This window comes from Panthera tigris, chromosome C1, assembly GCF_018350195.1.
Source record: "Panthera tigris isolate Pti1 chromosome C1, P.tigris_Pti1_mat1.1, whole genome shotgun sequence".
In the NCBI taxonomy this organism is placed as follows: domain Eukaryota; kingdom Metazoa; phylum Chordata; class Mammalia; order Carnivora; family Felidae; genus Panthera; species Panthera tigris.
This window is the reverse complement of record NC_056667.1, coordinates 84,752,323-84,772,636: the sequence shown is the minus strand read 5'-3', so window position 1 is coordinate 84,772,636 and position 20,314 is coordinate 84,752,323. Positions and strand designations below refer to the sequence as shown.

Genomic DNA, 20,314 nt, shown 5'->3' with positions numbered 1-20,314 from the left:
TGTATTTGATGTAACTGGCAATAAAGCAGAAGAGGAAAGGGTTTCTTTCTGCAGGAAGCCTGACCTAGAATGAAGCAAAGCATTCCTAAGCTTACTCTTACATGGAAAAGCAGCGGACTGTCCATAGGTGCTTTGAAGTGACAAAAAATACACTAGTGCCAGTTGTGGGCACCTTTCAGCAGTCTGAAAAATCATTGATTTCTGCCAAACACTGTGGCCTGAGACAGCATCTGAGCATGGGAAAGGACCACTAGCAATCCCACAAAGAAAGAGAAGAACCATTGGCTCACTTGTGATCATGGGACATTCAATGTCACATACTACTTGTATTGCCAGATATCATTTGTTTATGAAGTTAAAATTTATTAGACATGCTTGCTGTCATACAGAACACATGCAGAACAAGTTACTCGCAGTTTAAGGTTTCACTGTTAGTTCTTCCTATCTGTGCCATTGCTGCTCATTCCTATTCAGATAACAGAAGTTATGGTAAACTTACTATATGGTAACCTCACCATACTAAGATTAGGCAACCAATCATGTTCAGTAGGAAACTTAACTAAAATGACATTTTTTAAGGCAATATAAAAATTGTAAGTTAGAGCATAAAAATCTGAACAATTGAATTTAGCCTTGGTCAACTATTACCAAGTTTTTCCATCAACACTCAGTTGCTAGGTCTATCTATACTTTTTACTTCTGTAGTAGATAAGTAGCAGAATGTGGGAAAAATTTAAAACACATCTTTAAAAATTTTTTTTTAATGTTTTTATTTATTTTTGAGAGACCATGAGTGAGGTTGGGGCAGAGAGAGAGGGAGACAGAATCTGAAGCAGGCTCCAGGCTCTGAGCCATCAGCACAGAGCCTGATGTGGGGCTTGAACTCACAAACCTCAAGATCACGACCTGAGCCGAAGTTGAGCACTTAACTGACTGAGCCACCCAGGTGCCCCTAAAACACATTTTTAGAAGAGTAGCTTAAAATGGAATAAATTCTGTTTTTACTTTTACTTTTGTTTCCTGCACATCAGGTAAAAGCCATTGTTATTTAATTCTAGCAGGATAAAGAACACTTGTGCAGAGATGTTTTTTCACCAATTTTCCCTTTATTTCCTCAATTAAGCATTTTGTCTCAGTTTGATTAATGGTTATGAGCACCTTTATTTATATGCCTCTGTCTGATATTGAATTCTCTAAGATGGAGTAGATACTGTGGAAAGTTATGATCTCTTTAGAAAAAGTTTAGGGACACTTGGGTGGCTCAGTCAGTTATGGATCCGACCTCGTCTCAGGTCATGATCTCACTGTTTGTGAGTTCGAGTCCCGCATCAGGCTCTGTGCTGACAGCTCAGAGCCTGGAGCCTGCTTCAGATTCTGTGTTTCCCTCTCCCTCTGTCTCTCCCCTGCTCGCGTTCTGTCTCTCTTTCTCTCTCAAAAGTTTTTTTTTTAACGTTTTAAAATAAAGTTTAGAGTTACTCTGCCTCTGGGTTAAGGTCAACAATAAAATTGTTGACAGTACTTCTGTGGATATATTGAATATTGAGCAGATGTAGTTGGTGGATTTTGTATATGCATAAGAGAAGGAATATGTTATTCTATTTCCTTGATTATAAACATGCCATGTATTCTAATGCTGCTTCACATTTTTAGTTTTTCAGATGGAATCTCCCATAAATCAATTTGATCAATTGGTGATTTTTTTTAATGTGAAGTTGTTAATAAATTGATAGTTTGTCTGGCTTTCAGTAGATGCTATTTTAGAATCAGGGCAGTGAGGTTATATCTCAGTCTAGTAATGGGAATTTCACATCATTTATTTCATTTAATTCTCACAACAACTCCATTTTACAGGAGAGAAAAATATAGATAGTTCCCGGTTAAAAACCTGATTACTTATTAGTGGAAGAACAAGAACTTAAAACTTTAAATCCAGTGTGCTTTCCAAATAACTGTTTTTAACTTAGGGAGCACCTGTGAAAGATCTTGCAACTTAATACAGAAAACTTTAGCTAATACAAATGACAGTGGTAACTCATTCCATGCAAATGTTTCTGACAGTTGGGTATATCTTTTCATACAGGAGAGTAAGTGTTAGAGTGAGCATTGAACTACAATCAGTTTCTAATCCAGTTCACAGAAAGGTTGGTATTAATTTCTTTTGAAACACATTTTTTCTTTTTTTAAAAATATTTCTGTACATTATAATTATTTTTGTTCTTTAAGAATATGAGGTCTTTTGTTACACTCACCTTGCCTTTTAGTTTTGGGCCCATTTGTAACTTGCAAATCTGGGGTGATAGAATCTACAAAGACAGTGATTGAGAGATTATTATACCATATGTTTCTGAAGCATACAGGAAGAATTGGGGATTGGGAGAATTGGGGGTTAAGTTTTACCAATGCACTTATAAGTTGCTAGAATATATATTTTGCTACCCTAGAATTGGCATTTCATGGTGTAAATGTGAGAATAGAATGAATTGAAGCACTGCAGGGATATAGTTTTTTTAAACTTTGCCTTTTGAAGGGAGGCATTTAGAGCATCAGTCCTATGTGATCTTCAAAAGTCTGAGTCATTAACAGTGATATGGGTACAGAATAGATGACTAAGAAATACAGCATCTATTTTCTTTGTGTCAGAGCTTTCCTTACACATGAAGATTCAAGGACCTTGTAGTATTATTATTAGTAGTAGTTTCAGTTTTTAATAGCATTTTGGGTGGATTTCAGGAAGTACCTAAGTAGAAGCGCTTTAAGAACAGGACCTTCTGAGGCAGAGCAAATACCTAGATTGCGAATTTTCTGGGGTAGAGATGATATATTTCTTACATGTTAATTCCTTAGACCTGCTGTACCTCTTCATTTCCTAACTGCTCATAAGTGGTTTAGATTTTTCTAGAACTCTACCCTAACAGTTCCTCAGTAGACACGAGTAGATTCTATTTCGAAGTGGGAGCTTATTCTTAACCTCACTTCTTTATTAGGCCTCCATCATCTTGTTGCCATGCTTGTTTACCTTACTACATTATTCGCTGAAGTATGTAATTTCTGTGTACTTTTGTATCCGTTTTTGCTACTGTGGTGCTCCACCACACTGTAAATTTACATAGAAAGTGGTCTTTATGAAAGACATTCACTTCATTTGAAACTGAAAACAGATGGGCTTCCACGTCAACCGCCACCTGGAGTAGGAATAGGCCCTCAGAATGAAGCCTTGGCAACTTGTTACTTGATACCCGTGCCCTCTGCCTGAAAGACGAATGCTCCTTTTCTAGGATAGATCGTTGGCTTGTCGTTTCAGCTGATGTGTTGCCACTTTGGAAGTATCAATTAACTTGGGAAAAACTGAAAATATAATTGAATATGATATGGTCAGTGGTTGAATGTTTTTGTCATGGTATAGTACAGCAAGGACTGGGTCTCAATTTTCCTAAGAGGATGATAGTCCTTAACTTCAATTCTGGCATTTAATTAGTTTTTATAGACCCCCACAAGGATCTCATGGAGCAGAATATCTACCCCTGTTTAAGAATCTTAAGTCTTTTAAAGACTGATGAAAAACCCAGCAGCACCAAAAAACAAAGTCATCTGAAGTATAATGGTGACACGTTGTTACTGGATAAATTTACTTCTAAGAAGGAAGGAATTAGGCTAAAAGCCAGATCTATTGAAAACATTAAAAAATAACAATCTTTCTTTTAGGATTTAGTTATTCGTCTGACTGATGATACCGATCCATTTTTTCTGTATAACCTTGTTATATCTGAGGAAGATTTTCAGAGGTAATTAAATTTGTTTTTCTGTTTTTTTTTTTTTTTTAACCTTTTATTTACTTTTGAGAGAGAGAGAGCGCGGGCTTGCTTGCGTGAGTGGGGGAGGGGCAGAGAGAGAGGGAGACAGAATCCGAAGCAGGCTCCAGGCTTTGCGCTGTCAGTCAGCACAGAGCAGGACACAGGGCTCAAATCCATGAACTGTGAGATCATGACCTGAGCCAAAGTCAGACGCTCAACCGACTGAGCCCCCCGGGCGCCCCAGGATGTTTTTGAAAGTAAATATTTCATATCTTATCAGAGTTCTGCTTAAAACAGCCCAGAGTTTTGGAGCTTTAGCTAAGTATATTGACCTTTTCCTTCCCATTGAATGAATTCTATAAAAATCAAAGTTCCCTAGCTCAGTTTTTGATTATAATGTATGTTCAGTAAATAAAAAAAAGACTATTTCAGGGTTTTAATTACAATTAAAAATAGTAATTAAATTTTTAAAATTCTCTTTTCTTCTGTATAGTTTAAAATTCCAACAAGGCCTTCTGGTAGACTTCTTAGCTTTCCCACAAAAATTTATAGATCTTCTTCAGCAATGTACTCAAGAACATGCCAAAGAAATTCCAAGGTAAGTCTCATGAGAGCTCTATATCATTAAAATTCTCTCAAGACAAACTCTTCTTTGTAAGCCAAATTGATGGCAAAATATTTTCTATGTGTTAAAAGTATCTCTATTTTTAAAACTGGGTTTAGGGCTCTATTAAATATCAACTTTTAAGGAATCATGGTTAAAATCAGAAATATTTACCCCTTAATTTTCATGTCTTGACAGAGCCATTAAAATTATCTGAAATATTTAACATCATCAAGTATGTGTTTTTATAATGAACTTGGAAAAGGAGAATAAGATTTTGGTTTGTATGTGTATATTCATATATACATATGGATACATGCATATATATCCATATATTCATATACACATATGAAAATGTGTATATTCTTGTGATGCTAAAGCCTGATCCTTTCATTGTAAAATTCACCAACCTTTTATCTATTGGTGTCATCAGTTGATGATTGTTTGAATCAATTATTTCATTAGGAACTACAAAGTTATGCATTTCTAATTCTGCCATTCTTTTTATACTTACTAGGTATAATTTTTTTATAAAGAACTCTTCTTCATCTGTTTGGGCTATTTGATTACTCTGAAAATTCATATAGGAAAGGATAAATACTAAATTCTTTTAAATTGTCAATTTTTAGAGTAAAGAGTTGTTATTCTAGTTACTATGTGCTTTCAGTGGGTTTTGTTTTTATATTTTCATCTTTCATAATGAACTCATGGACATTTGCATATTCACTGTTTCAGTGAATTCTTTTTCTATTTCTTGCCCAATTTTTCCGTTTTACTATTTACATCAGTTTATCCACTTTAACCATTGGGAGTCCTTTCATGTTGGCCCCTGTGATTTCTATATGCCCCCTTTCCTGATACTTCTAATCATTTCTGATGCGCTGGAGCTTATGATTCAATGGGAAAGTTTCACTGTCTCATAAGTATTGTTATATTGTGACACTTTTCTTTTCAAAGGTTTTTGCTGCAGTTAGTTTCTCCAGCACCTATTTTGGATAACTCACCTGCCTTTTTAAATGTGGTAGAGACAAATCCTTTTAAGCATCTTACACACCTCTCACTAAAACTTTTACCTGGAAATGATGTGGAAATAAAGAAGTTTTTAGCCAGCTGTTTGAAAAGTAGCAAGGTAAGATTTAAATTTATTTTTTAAAAAATAAATACCAAAAGTCTCTGATAAATCACTGAAAAGCTATATTGCTATTAGTTTTTGTTTTCAGAGTGAAGTGTTTTTGAAGACGTCTAGTAAATTTTTGTAATATGTAAGGGATTTATTTTTATTTTATTGGTTGTTTATTTGTTATTTTTAGTCAAGATATAGTGAGGTTAGAACTGGACTAAAAATTGAAAAACTAGGTGCCATCATTTTTATTAATTTTCTGTAATCTGAGGTAGTTCACTTAAGGTGTTGATGGTTTTATCTATTTGTAGATAAGTATGGAGATATCTACTACCCTATTGCACTTATCTCAAATGAGGAAAGATGTGTGAAAGTGGTTTGAGAATTACAAAGTGCTCTTTAACTTTGTAAGGTATATGTAGCAAAGAAGCAACATTGGGATGCCTCTTAATCGTTTTCACAAAGTCTTTAGTCAAATGGTATAGATTAGTGCATCTCAAACTTTGGTGGTACACAAATCCTCTAGGCATCTTGCTCATTCAGAGTGAGTCAGAAGGTTTGAGGTGGAACCTAAAATTCTGTATTTTTAACAAACTCCCAGGGTGATGCTGATACTATATTTTGCTATACTTTGAGTAGCACAGCTATAGATGATTAAATTGTAAACTGCTTAATTTTACTATTTTTATAAATAGGAAGAAAAATTATCACTGATGCAATCACTAGATGATGTTACTAGGCAACTGAATTTCACACAAAAGGTAATTCAGATTTCATTTTGTCTTTGTATGTCATCCAAACATTGGCTCTGAATTGCTTCTTGAATCCTGTCCAGGCTTTTGTGTATTAATTTTTAAAAGTATGTTACTTTTGGATTCCTTCTCCTTTTTGACATCCTTCCCCTACCAGTAAATTGTCTTAATCTGATGCTTTCTCTGATATTTGATTCCATACAAACATTTCTGTTAACTTCAGTATATGACACATTCCTTCCAAGTCTTCATTAAATAATATATAGTACCTGTCACATGTTACTTTTTCACTCTTTTATTCACCTCATTCCTCCTGTCGAAAATAACTTTTCAGTTCACATCTTCTAAACCTCTTTTCCATACTTGTGTTATGAATTATTTTGATAGGCTTACCATCATTTTAGTCATAGCTACAATCTTTTTGCCCATACTCCTTGAAACTGAGGACCAAAGTATCTGATAAGTGACATGACTTCAGGCAGAAATTGTCCTGCACAACATAGCCCATCTAGGAAACCTGTGTTGCTGGGTTTTAGGTGTATATATGAACCACTCCTTATGACTGACTTGCTCTACCCTGGGTAGACATTTATTTCTTAATATCAGAGGAGAGGATTTGGTGGTGAAGAGCCAAGTTTAACTAAAAGGTTAAAGATAGTTAAGCAAGATAGTTAAGCTTGACTTCTGGGCTGTGCTAACTCTAAAATTGCTTTTCTAATCTTGATTTCCTCAAATTAAAAAAAAAAAATTCTGTGTAGGAAAAGGCTTTGAGTATATTTTGGAAAGCTTGATTCCTTTTCTTTAATATCCTTTGTAAATATTGCCATGTTCTAAGCTAATAACATTCACAAGACTTTCTTAATATTTTGTATTGAACTCTAATACAGACCTTATCAGAAAAAGTGCAAGAATTAGATAAGTTACAGAATGAATGGGCATCACACACAGCTGCATTGTCAAATAAACATTCCCAGGAACTAACAAATGAGAAAGAAAAGGCCTTGCAGGTATGAACATTAAAAGAAAATAGAAAATTATTTTTTTGTTGCTGTTATTTTGTTAGTTGTAAAAGTAATATATGCTTGGTTTAATATGTTCAAACATTACAGAAGTATGTGAAAAATTAAGTTTCTTGTTATAAGTCTTAATATCCAGAAATAATTTATAAACTTTTTGATATATGTTTTCTAGACTTGTCTCTTGATATGTAAATAATGTCATTTAAAAATATATATTTGTAAGTTTAGAAATATGTAAATCATGATTGTATACACCTAGTGGGTTTTTGTTTTATTCTGTGCTAATGAGGTCCTACAGTATATATTGATTGTAACTTTTTTTTCATGTAACATGACACCATAGATCATTCTTTTTAAGTATTCTTTTTTAGTGGCTACATAGTATGAATTATTTGGATATAACATGAATTATTTAACTACTTACCTAAGTGATGGACATTTCAACGTGTCAGTATCTTGGCTAACACAAATACTACAGTGAATGTTCTTTGTTCCTAGAAGGGAGATTGCAGTATACCCATATAAGGTATTAATGGATGTTGTAGATTTGCCAGCCAGGTCATACCAAATGGAATGTAAAAGATAGTGTATGATAGTACTTATTTCCCCATATTCTTTTTTTTTTATTATTAAGCTTTAAATTTTAATTCCAGTGTACTTAACATACAGTGTTATGTTAGTTTCAGGTATATGTGCAGTATAGTGACTCAACAGTAATATACATTACTCGGTGACCATGAAAAGTGTATTCTCTACTCTCCCTCACCTGTTTCACCTATCTGCTTCTGTACCTCCCCTCAGATAACTCAATTTGTTCTCTATAATTAAGGGTCTCTTTCTTGGTTTGTCTGTCTTTTTTTTACCTTTGTCCATTTGTTTTGTTTCTGATATTCTACATATGAGTGAAATCATATGGTATTTGTCTTTTTCTGACAGACTCACTTTGCTGAGCATTATACTCTGGCTCCATCCATGTTGTTGCAAATGGCCAGATTTCATTCTTTTTTATGGCTGAATGATATTCCATTGTGCGTATATGCCACATTTTTATCCATTCATCTATTTTTTTGTTTTATTTTACTATTTTTTTAATATGCAATTTATTGTCAAATTGGTTTCCATACAACACCCAGTGCTCATCCCAACAGGTGCCCTCCTCAATACCCATCACCCACTTTCCCCTTCCTCCCACCACCCCATCATCTATTGATAGATACTTTGGTTGCTTCCATAATTTGGCTATTATAAATACTGCTGCAATAAACATAGGGTGCATATATCCTTTGGAATTAGTGTTTTTTGTATTCTTTGGGTAAATACCTGGTAGTGTGATAACTGGATTGCAGGGTAGTTCTATCTTGGTTTTTTTTAAAGTTTATTTATTTTCTTTAGTAATCTCTACACCCAACCTGGAGCTCGAACTCATGACCCAGAGATCAAGAGTCTCATGCTCTTCTGACTGAGCCTGCCAGGTGCCCATGTGGGCGGCTTTATTTTTAATTTTTTGAGAAACCTCCATACTCTTTCACCTTGTCTGCACCAATTTGCATTCCCAGCAACAGTGCAACAGGGTTCCTTTTTCTCCACTTCCTCACCAGCACTTGTTTCTTGTGGTTTCAGTTGTAACCATTCTGACAGGTGTGTGAGAGGATATCTCATTGTGCTTTCGATTTAGGTTTCCTTAATGAATGATGTTGAGCATCTTTTCATGTGTCTGTTGGCTATTTGTCTTCTTTGGAGAAATGTCTGTTCATGTCTTCTGTCCATGTTTTCATTGGATTGTGGTTGTGTGTGTGTGTGTTGAGTTGTATCGGTTCTTTATATATTTTGGACACTAACCTGTTATATATCATTTGCAAATATCTTCTCCTATTCTGTAGGTTGCCTTTTAGTTTTATTGTTTCCTTTGCTCTGTGGAAGCTTTTTATTCTGATGTAGTCCCAATAGTTTATGTTTGCTTTTATTTCCCTTGCCTCAGGAGACCTATCTAGAAAAATGTTGACAGCCGGTGTCAGAGAAATTATTGCCTGTGCTCTCTTCTAGGATTGTTATGGTTTCAGGTCTCACATTTAGGTCTTTAATCCATTTTGAGTTTATTTTTGTGTATGGTGGAAGAATATGGTCCAGTTTCATTCTTTTGCATGTGACTGTCCAGTTTCTCAATACCTTTTATTGGAAAGACTGTTTTTCTCCCATTGGACATTGTCTCCTGCTTTGTCATAGAATAATTGACTGTAGGGGCGCCTGGGTGGCTCAGTTGGTTGGGCGTCTGACTTCGGCTCAGGTCACGATCTCGTGGTCCATGAGTTCGAGCCCTGCGTCGGGCTCTGGGCTGATGGCTCAGAGCCTGGAGCCTGCTTCTGATTCTGTGTCTCCCTCTCTCTCTGCCCTTCCCCCGTTCATGCTCTCTCTATCTCAAAAATAAATAAACGTTAAAAAAAACAATTAAAAAAAAAAGAATAATTGACTGTATAATCATGGGTTTATGTCTGGGCTTTCTGTCCTGTTCTTTTGATCTTTGTGTCTGTTTTTATGCCAATACCATTCTGTTTTGATTACTACAGCTTTCTAATATAATTTGAAGTCAGAATTGTGATACCTTCAGGTTTTTGTTTTTTTTTTTTTCTTCTAGATTGTTTTGGCCATTCAGGGTCTTTTGTGTTTCCATGCAAATTTTAGGAGTATTCTAGTTCTGTGAAAAATGGTGTTGGTATTTTGATAGGATGGCATTTAATGTGTAGATTGCTTTGGGTAGTATGGGCATTTTATTTCTTTATTTTTAAAGTTTATTTTGAGAGAGAGAGAAAGTGCATGCGAACAGAGGAGGGGCAGAGAGAGGGAGAAAGAGAATCCCAAGCAGGCCCTCCTCTGTCAGCCCAGAGCCTGAAGCAGGGCTTGGCCCCACGAACCTCAGGGTCATGACCCTGAGCTGAAATCAGCAGTTGGATGCTTAACCAGCTGAGCCACCCAGGTACTCCAGTGTGGACATTTAAATAGTATTTGTTCTTCCAGTCCATGAGTGTGGAGTATCTTTCCATTTGTTTCTGTTATCTTAAGGTTCTTTCATCAGTGTTTTATAGTTTTCAGAATATAGGTCTTTCACTTCCTTAAGTTTATTCCTAAGTGTCTTATTTTTGATGCAATTGTAAATGAGATTGCTTTCTTAATTTCTCTGTGCTTGATTATTAGTGTATAGAAATGCAGTGGAAGGGTGCCTGGGTGGCTCAATTGGTTAAGTGTCCAACTCTTGATTTCATCTCAGGCCTTCACCTCAGGGTCATGAGTCCAAGCCCCATGTTGGGCTGTGCACTGGGTGTGGGGGGAAAAGCAAAAAGAAATGCAATGCATTTCTGTATGTGGATTTTGTGTGCTGTGACCTTACTGAATTCATTTATTCATTTATCAGTTCTAGTAACTTCTGGTGGAGTCTTCCAAGTTTTGTATATATAGTATCATGTCATCTGCAAGTAATGAAAGTTTTACTTCCTTACCAATTTGGATGCCTTTTATTCCTTCATCTTGTCTGATTTCTGTGGCTAAGACTTCCAGTACTATGTTGAATAAAAGTGGTGAGATTGGACATCCTTGTGTTGCTCCTGTTCTAAGGTGGAAAGCTTAGTTTTTCACCATTCAGTATGATATTAGCTGTGGGTTTTTCGTATATGGTTTTTATTATGTTGAGGTACGTTTCTTCTAAACATATTTTGTTGAGGGTTTTTATCATGAATGGATCTTGTACTTTGTTAAATGCTTTTTCTGCGTCTATTGACATGATCATATGGTTTTATCCTTTCTGTTATTGATGTGATGTATTACATTGATTTGTGAATTTTGAACCACCCTTGCAATCCAGGATTAAATCCTGCTTGATTGTGGTGAATAATTGTTTTTTAATGTATTGTTGGATTTGGTTTGCTAGTATTTTGTTGAGGAATTTTTGTATCTATGTTCATCAGAGATAATTGGCTTGTAATTCTCTTTTTTTGTAATACATATCTGTATCTGGTTTTGGTATCTGGGTAACACAGGCCTCCTAAAATGAATTTGGAAGTTTTCCTTCCTCTTCTGGTTTTTGGAATAGTTTGAGAAGAACAGGTATTCATACTCTTAAAATATTTGGTTGAATTTACCTATGAAGCCATCTGGTCCTGGACTTTTGTTGGAATTTTTTGATGACTGATTCAGTTTCATTGTAGGTGATCAGTTTGTTCAATTTTTCTTTTTCTTCCTGATTCAGTTTTGGGATGTGATATGTTTTTTAGGAGTTTATCCATATATTCTAGGTTGTACAACTTGTTGGCATATAGTTTTCCATGTCTTTTATAACCCTTTGTATTTTTGTTTTATTGGTTATTTCTCCTTTTCATTTCTAATTTTTTTTTTTTTTTAAGTTTCTATGTTGTTTATTTCTGCTCTAATTTTTTTTTTTCTTTTGAGAGAGAGTGCTTGCATGCAAGCGGGGAAGGGGCAGAGAGAGAAGTAGAGAGAGAATTTCAGGCAAGCTCTGTGCTGTCAGCATGAAGCCAAATGCAGGGTTTGAGATCATGACCTGAGCTGAAACCAAGAGTCTGATGCTCAATCAACTGAGCCATCCAGGCACCCCTCTGGTCTAATCTTTATTATTTCTTTCCTTCTACTTGTTTGGGATTTTGTTTGTTCTTTGTCTCATTTAGGTGTAAGGTTAGGTTGTTTATTTGGGATTTTTCTTTCTTCTTGAGGTAGGCCTGTATTGCTTGCTATAAACTTCCCTCTTAGAACAGTTTTTGCTTCATCCCAAAGATTTTTGAACCATTTTGTTTCCATTTTCATTTTTCTCCATGTAATTTTCAATATCTGCTTCATTTCTTGGTGTCCCATTCATTGTTTACTAGCATGTTATTTTTAACCTTTATGTATATCTGTGATCTTTCCAGATTTTTTCTTTGATTTCTAATTTCATAATTAGAAAAGATGAATGGAACAACTTCCGTCTTTTTGAATTAATTGAGACTTACTTTGTGGTCTAATATGTGATCTATTCTGGAACATGTTTTATGTGAAAAGAATTTTTATTCTGTTTCCAGATGGAATGTTTGGATATATCTGTTAAATCCATTTTGTCCAATGTGTCATCCAAAGCCACTGTTTCCTTGTTGGTACTGTTTGGATGATCTGTTCATTGATGTAAGTGGGATGTTAAAGTCCTTTAATATTACTGTATTGCTATCAATTAGCTCCTTTATGTTATTAGCTGCTTTTATGTATTTGGATGTTTTCATGTTGGGTGCATAAATATTTACAGTTTTCATATCTTCTTGTTGGATTGTCTCCTTAATGATAAATCATGTCCTTCTTTGTCTCTTGTTACAGTCTTTGTTTTAAAGTGGAATACCAGGGGCGCCTGAGTGGCTCAGTTGGTTAAGCATCTGACTTCAGCTCAGGTCATGATTTCACAGTTCATGAGTTTGAGCCCTGCGTTGGACTCTGCTGACAGCTCAGAGCCTGGAGCCTGCTTAGGCTTCTGTGTCTCCCTCTCTCTCTGCTGCTTTCCTGCTCATGCTCTGTCTCTCAAAAATAAATAAAGATTTAAAAAAAATTAAAAAAAAAAGTGACATACCAGTTTACACTGACATTATGGGTGTGCATGATAGTACTTCATAATGTGCACTTTTTCATATGCATATTGACCACTTGAGTATTCTCATGAAATTCAAGAATTTCTTGTTTGTTCAAATCTTTAGCCCATTTTAATTTTTATTATATATTTTTAAAATATATATTTATTTGAGAGAGATGGTGCATGAGTGGGGGTGTGGCAGAGAGTGAGGGAAAGAAAGAATCCCAATCAGAGTCCACAGTGTCCGTGCAGAGCCCTACATGGAGCTCTATCCTGTGAATTGTGAGATCACATGACCTGAGATGAAATCAAGAGTTGGATGCTTAACTGACTGAGCCCCCAGGTGCCCCTCACCCATTTTTAAATTGGACTTTTAGTATTTTGCTTATTGATTGTAGGAATTTTTTGCATATTCTTGACATGAGTCCTTTGATATATGCATTGTGAATATTTTCGGTCTGGCTTGCCTTTTTCATTTCTGTATGGTATAAAGTAGGGATGTTATATCTTTATTATGTATCATATAAACATTTACTCCCACCCTGTTTTTGCCTTTTACTATTCTCTTTTGTTGTATATAGTTCTTTTTATTTTAATCAGTCATTTTATGGTTTAAAGCTTCATTTCATGTTTGGAAAGCCTCTGCCATCCAAAGGCTATGAGAGATTTTCCTCCACTATTTTCTTTTAATACTTTCATAGTTTTTTTTGTTGTATTTAACTTTTTTGTTTTTACTTTTTTTAATGTTTTTATACATTTTTGAGAGAGAGACAGCAGTTGCATACACAAATGTGCATGAATGGGGGAGGGGCAGAGAGAGAGAGGGACAGAGGATCTGAAGCGGGCTCTGTGTTGACAGCAGTGAGCCTGAGGTCGGGCTTGAACTCACAAACCATGAGATCATGATCTGAGCTGAAGTCAGATGCTCAGCCAACTAAGCCACTTGGTGCCCCTGTCGTATTTAACTTTTTAATCTGTTTGGAGTATATTTTTGTGGAGTGCAGTATAAGATAGGTATTTTTTTTTTAACACAAAGTTAGTCATTTGTTCTAATACCATATATTCCACTTATTTAAAATGCAACTGTTAATATATATAGTAAATTCCTTTGTGTATTTTAGCTTGTTTCTGGAGTATTAGGGAGACCTATTATCTTTGCAATTTTCTTATCCACTAGCAAGAATATATTTTCATTTATTCAGGTCTTATTTGTTTAAAACAGGCTTATAGTTTACTTTTATTTCCCTCTGTCTCCTTTCTTTTTTTCTTTTCCAGTTCTTATTAAATGTTGCCTAGAGACTTTACAGTTTTTTGCTGTATAAATTGGACCATCTATGCCCCACCACTGTGATAATTTTGTTTGTTGCTGATGTATATTAATGTCACACCCATTAATTGTGGATTATATTTATATAGCCTAATAGTTTTGAAGCTGATTCTCTTAGGTTTTTCAGGTAGATATGCAATATATAAAAATGTGAGGGGTGCCTGGGTGGCTCAGTTGGTTGAGCGTTTGACTTCACCTTAGGTCATGATCTCACGGTTAGTGAGTTTGAGTCCCACATCAGGCTTTGTGCTGACAACTTGGAGCTTGGAGCCTGCGCTGTCTCTCTCTGTCCCTCCCCTCCTCACGCTCTGTCTGTCTCTCTCTCAAAATTAAATTAACATTAACAAAATGTGAATTTATGTTTTCTTAGTATTAATGTCTTTTTTCCTCTCATACAGAGAAATGCTAAATAATAGTGGAATACTTTCTTCATTCCATTCTTTTTTTTGGTAAATAACTTAAAATATCTCCCATTAGCAATGATGTTTGTTCTGTGTCTGAAAAAGTTTTCTTTTGTTCCTTCCAATTAAAGAGTTTTAATTCAAAGAGTGCTAAGTCAGATAAAATGATTCGGGGGGATTTAATCAAGTGATCATGTCATTTTTTTTCACTTTTATCTAATAATGTAATAAATGATAACGGATTTTTGGGGCGCCTAGGTGCTTCAGTCGATTAAGCATCTGACTCTTGATTTCAGCTCAGTTCATGATCTCATGGTTCTTGAGTTTGAGACCTGCACTGGGCTCCTGGCTGACGGTGCAGATCCTGCTTGGGATTCTGTCTTTCTCCCTCTCCCTCTGCCCCTTCCTGGAGTTCTCTCTTTTGCTCTTTCTTTCGCTTTCTTTCTTTCCTTCTTTCTCTTTCTTTCTCTTTCTCTGAAAATAAAGACACTTAAAAAAAAGGGTGAGTGTGGAACCATCTTTGAATTCATAGAATAATACTTAGTCAAAGAGATATTTAGTATCTTGTTGAATCAATCTATGAACACTTAATATAGGACATTTGTATTTACATTTGACCCTTCAACAGCATGGGGGTTAGTAGTGCCAACCTTGCCTTGCAGTTGAAAATCCACCTATAACTTGACTCCCCAAAAACTTAATACCTAATAGCCTACTGTTGACTGGCAGCCTTACCAATAATATAAACAGCACATATTTTGTATGTTATATGTATTAAATACTATGTTGTTACTGTAAAGTAAGCTAGAGGAAAGAAGATAATAAGAAAATTATAAGGAGCAGGCACCAGGGTGGCTCAGTCAGTTAAGGATCCGACTTTGGCTCAGGTCAAGGTCTCACGGTTCATGAGTTTGAGCCCCACATCAAGGCTCTCTGCTGTCAGCACAGAGCCTGTTTTAGATCCTCTGTCCCCCTCTCTTCTCTCTCTGTCCCTCCCTTGCTTGTGCTCTCACTCTCTCTCTCTAAAATAAGTTAAAATGTTTAAAAAAATTATAAGGAAGAGAAAATACGTGTACAATACTGTAAAAAAATACATATGTAAGTGGATCTGCACAGTTCAAAGCTGTGTTCAAGCATCACCTGTATATTTATAGTGAATTTGGTCTGAGATTATCCTTTCTCTGAACCCTTAGTCTGCATGTTAAAATTATGGACTATAGACTATTTTGTTAGAATTATGCTAGTGCCATGAAATGAGAACATTTTCCAGTTTTCTCTATGCTTTGGAACAGTCAGAAAAACAAGGAACTATCTATTCCTTGAAGGTTCGATAAAATTAAGTAGCCTCTTATCAGTTGGATCTAGTGCCTTTTTGAGGCATTTATCTTTAGGTTCTTTTCCCATTTCCTCCATGATCTTGGTCTGCTTGGATTTTTTTTATCATTTCTTTAGTTTTGCTAATTTATATTTCCTTAAAGAGCCATGTATTTCATCTATGTGTTTAAATGTATTAGTACAATATCATACACATTGTTATGATATTTAAAATCTTTGTATCATTTCTCATATATTCTTAATTTGTTTTGTTTTTTTTTTTTTTTTTTTTTGGTAGAATATATGAATGGGGGAGAGGGGCAGAGAGAGAGAGAGAGAGAGAGAGAGAGAGAGAGAGAGAGGGAGAGAGAGAATCTTAAGCAGGCTCCACTCCCAGCATGTGGTCCAATGCAGGGCCCAAATGGGATCCTGACCTGAGCTGAAATCTAGTTGGAGGCTCAACCTCAACGGACTGAGCCAGCCAGACCCTCCTTGTCTTTTTTTTTTTTTTAATTAAATTTAATTAATTAATTAAAAAAAATTTTTTTTAACGTTTATTTATTTTTGAGACAGAGAGAGACAGAGCATGAACGGGGGAGGGTCAGAGAGAGAGGGAGACACAGAATCTGAAACAGGCTCCAGGCTCTAAGCTGTCAGCACAGAGCCCGACGCGGGGCTCGAACTCACGGACCACAAGATCATGACCTGAGCTGAAGTTGGACGCTCAACCGACTGAGCCACCCAGGTGCCCCTAATTTATTTATTTTTTAATGAGACTGGATGGTTTGTTTTTTGGCCTTTTTGAAGAATGCGTTTTTCATTTTATTCTATACTATTTTTTTCCTTGTTCACTAATTTCTGTCATTTCAATTTTTTTTGGTTGTTTTCAAATTCTAGAAATGCACTTACAAGTACGTTTGTTGATGACTCCAAAGTGACTGAGGGAGTTGTTTGTATTCGTTATTTGTTACTACATATTCTAATAGGATTGTGAATCAGTTCTTTGAGACTTTAAAATCGGACCATTCTTCTCTTCCTGCTGATATTATATAGGCAGTGCTTTTAAAATTTTAGTGTGCATCAGAATCATCTGCATTAAACAGTAGAAAATGTAAATGTTGCCCTATCCCTCACACTTCCTTCTTCTTTTTTTTTTTTTTTTAAACAAAAACTCCAAAATTCTAATGGTCACTGGGATAAAACCAGTTCTTTATTTTTACTGCCTTTATTGCCTTCGATGTGTTTGCTTACCTTTGACAGTTACAGTTAGCATCTTTACCAGTTTATTCTCTTTATTCTTCTTGATTGCTCTTTCAGTGTTTTTTCCAGCACTGCATTTTCAGTCGTTTGTGAACTTCTTCTGTTTTATCAGTATCTATTTTCCCTTCTCCTCTCCTTTCCGTTTTTTGAAAAAATGAGGGAATTTTGAAGTAGTTACATAAAATTCTCCAAGTGTTTTATGAGGGAGACACTCCCCTGTTCCAGTAGGAATTTTTGAATAGGGACAACTTGTCTGGAATGCAGTTTTGGAACTTGTATCAAGTTTTATATTTGTTTACATTTTTCTGAGCTGTGATTGATCATAAGGAAATAATCCAAATTTTGGATGTATGTCTGCATATAAAAGCAATCATAGTTTTATATCTAATTGTGAAAAATTGGAAAGTCCATGTCCATAGTAATGCAGAGTTTAAATGAGTTATGGTATATCCATGGAATGGAATATTATGCAGCTATTAAAGTGTTTATAGAGTGTTTTAGTGGTATGAGAAGGTATAAATGCTAAAGGAATAAGAATCATGATTAAATTGTGTAAGTGGCTTAGTCTTAATTAGTTAAGTGTGTTTATTGTGTGTATGGGTGATGTCAATATAAATTTATTAGAAACATATCTGAGTATTTTCACAATCAGAAAAATATACTGTATTTTTGAAAGGTATTTAGGATTTGATAGTGTTCATCAATAGAAATTATTAAGATAGGCTTGTAGTATGATTCAAACAGGCACAAGATTACATATTTATTACCATGTTCAAATTTTTTCATGGCATAGGGGTTCCTGGCTGGCTATGCCTGACTCTTCTGTCAGAAGAGTGTGTGACTCTTGATCTCAGGGTTGTGAGTTCAGGCTCCACACTGGATATAGAGACTACTTAAAAATAAAATCTTAAATAGATTTTACCATGGGTAAAACATAGCTACTAAATGTAAGACTGAACTAATGAACAATACCTTGTCAATTTTATAAATTTAGGGCTTTTTTTAATTATAAAAGAATATATACTGTTGTACAAAACTGAAATAATATAATGGTATTTAAAGTGAATACTGAAAATTCCCTGTGTATCCGCTTATTTACTTTTAACACAAATAGGTTCATACTATACTATTTTGGAGTTTTTTAACATAATCATGTCATTCTTCCCTTAACTTGAAGACTATTACTTCTAAATGTATGTGGGTTTAAGAGAAGCAGAAATTAAGAACAAGATCATAATGGTAAATTTGCCTTTGTTGGCCTTTCTCCTTCATGAAATCCATAATTGAAAATAGAGCCTCTGAAACAGGGAAATTTTATAATTATATAGAACTAAGATATTTTTTTCTTCAAATCTTCCTGTGTGTGTGTGTGTGTGTGTGTGTGTGTGTGTGTGTGTTTTAATTATGGTACTATATTTTTATATAATAGGCACAGGTACAATGTCAACAGCAGCATGAACAACAGAAAAAAGATTTAGAAATCCTCCATCAACGAAACATCCAGCAGCTACAAAACAAATTATCTGAGTTAGAAGCGGCTAATAAGGACCTAATGGAAAGAAAATATAAAGGAGACTCTACCATCAGAGAACTGAAAACAAAACTCTCTGGTGTTGAAGAGGTATTGAACTTTGAGTTTGTTCCCCCCACCACCAATTTAAAATAGTGTTTTAATTTGGTGACTTTATTACTTGTGTGCATGGTGTTTCTCTAATGCTTTGCAAGGCTCTCTTGGTGGTGTTAGGGTAATCAGTTCAGACAATGCAAAAAAATTGAGAATCTAAAATCTGATAGAAAATGATAATTCAGAACAGAACTGAGGTAAAATTGGATATTTTTAGTTAAGGTTTTGAGGGGTAGGTCATTGGCACAGTGATCAGTGTACTTTTAATATCCTCACGGTGTCTGTGGGTCCGTATACTCAGTGTTGACAGGACTGGTTCTTTCAGTCTACCTAACATACCAAACAACTATATGAAGTTGTGTCTAATAATAATAATGATACTTTATTAGTAATGATAGTAGCTACGCTTACTGAACACATGTTATGTGACAGGCACTGTGTAACTATTTTACATATAGTAAACCATTTAATTTTCGTAACAATTCTTTTATTTATTTATTTATTTTTAATCTTTTATTTTTTTTCCAATTCTCTTAAAGAAGGTACTATTATCACCATCTGATAAACTAAGGCACAGAGAAGTTAAGTAACTTGCCCAAGGTCACATAGCCAGTAAGTAGAAGAGCAAGGATTGGAACCTCTATTATTTGCTTGTCTTTAGAACTCCCTTGTTTTTTCAGTCAACAGAGACATTTCTTAAATCTTGCTATAGTGACACATTGTTGATGCTTTGGCCCTGATGATAGACTCCTTCCTAGCATTATTATACATTAATGTCATGAATTAATCAGAAAACGTAGATTTTGTTAAATCTATCGTATATTTTTTAAATTTTTTTAATGTTTATTTATTTTTGAGAGAGAGAGTGGGGGAGGGGCAGAGAGAGAGAGAGAGAGACACAGAATCCAAAGCAGAGACACAGAGTGGGGGAGGGGCAGAGAGAGAGAGAGAGGGAGACACAGAATCCAAAGCAGGCTCCAGGCTCTGAGCTGTCAGCACAGAGCCCCACACGGGGCTCGAGCCCACAAGCTGTGAGATCATGACCTGATCTGAAGTCCGACGCTTAACCGATTGAACCACCCCAAGTCTATCATATTTAAAGATCACCAGTGTTACTTGGGCTCATGACACTTCCCATTCCATTTCACCAGTCTCTTGTGCTTAGGAAACTCTGAAGCCTGACTTGATGCTCACTGTCATTTATTATTTAGTATGTACCAGGCATTATGGTAAGCAAGGTGCATTAGGGTTCTTATGAAGATTAAGTGAAGTAATTGATGAAGTGTTAATTCTGTTTTACAAATGAGGGAGCTGAGAATTAGGTTAAAATAATTCCTGGGGCGCCTGGGTGGCGCAGTCGGTTAAGCGTCCGACTTCAGCCAGGTCACGATCTCGCGGTGTGTGAGTTCGAGCCCCGCGTCAGGCTCTGGGCTGATGGCTCAGAGCCTGGAGCCTGTTTCCGATTCTGTGTCTCCCTCTCTCTCTGTCCCTCCCCCGTTCATGCTC

General features: G+C 35.5%; 1 protein-coding gene across 2 annotated transcripts in view; it reads left to right on the top strand.

Moving 5' to 3' along the window:
• Nucleotides 1-20,314, top strand: part of SASS6 (SAS-6 centriolar assembly protein) — a 60,740-nt gene that overhangs the window by 11,747 nt on the left and 28,679 nt on the right. For both annotated transcript variants that reach the window (XM_007093634.3, XM_042997992.1), the window contains exons 2-8: nt 2,081-2,141; nt 3,703-3,782; nt 4,285-4,389; nt 5,353-5,524; nt 6,211-6,276; nt 7,155-7,274; nt 18,614-18,805. In XM_007093634.3, coding sequence (XP_007093696.1) covers nt 2,081-2,141; nt 3,703-3,782; nt 4,285-4,389; nt 5,353-5,524; nt 6,211-6,276; nt 7,155-7,274; nt 18,614-18,805 — 796 coding nt within the window. The remainder of the gene's footprint in view (nt 1-2,080; nt 2,142-3,702; nt 3,783-4,284; nt 4,390-5,352; nt 5,525-6,210; nt 6,277-7,154; nt 7,275-18,613; nt 18,806-20,314) is intronic.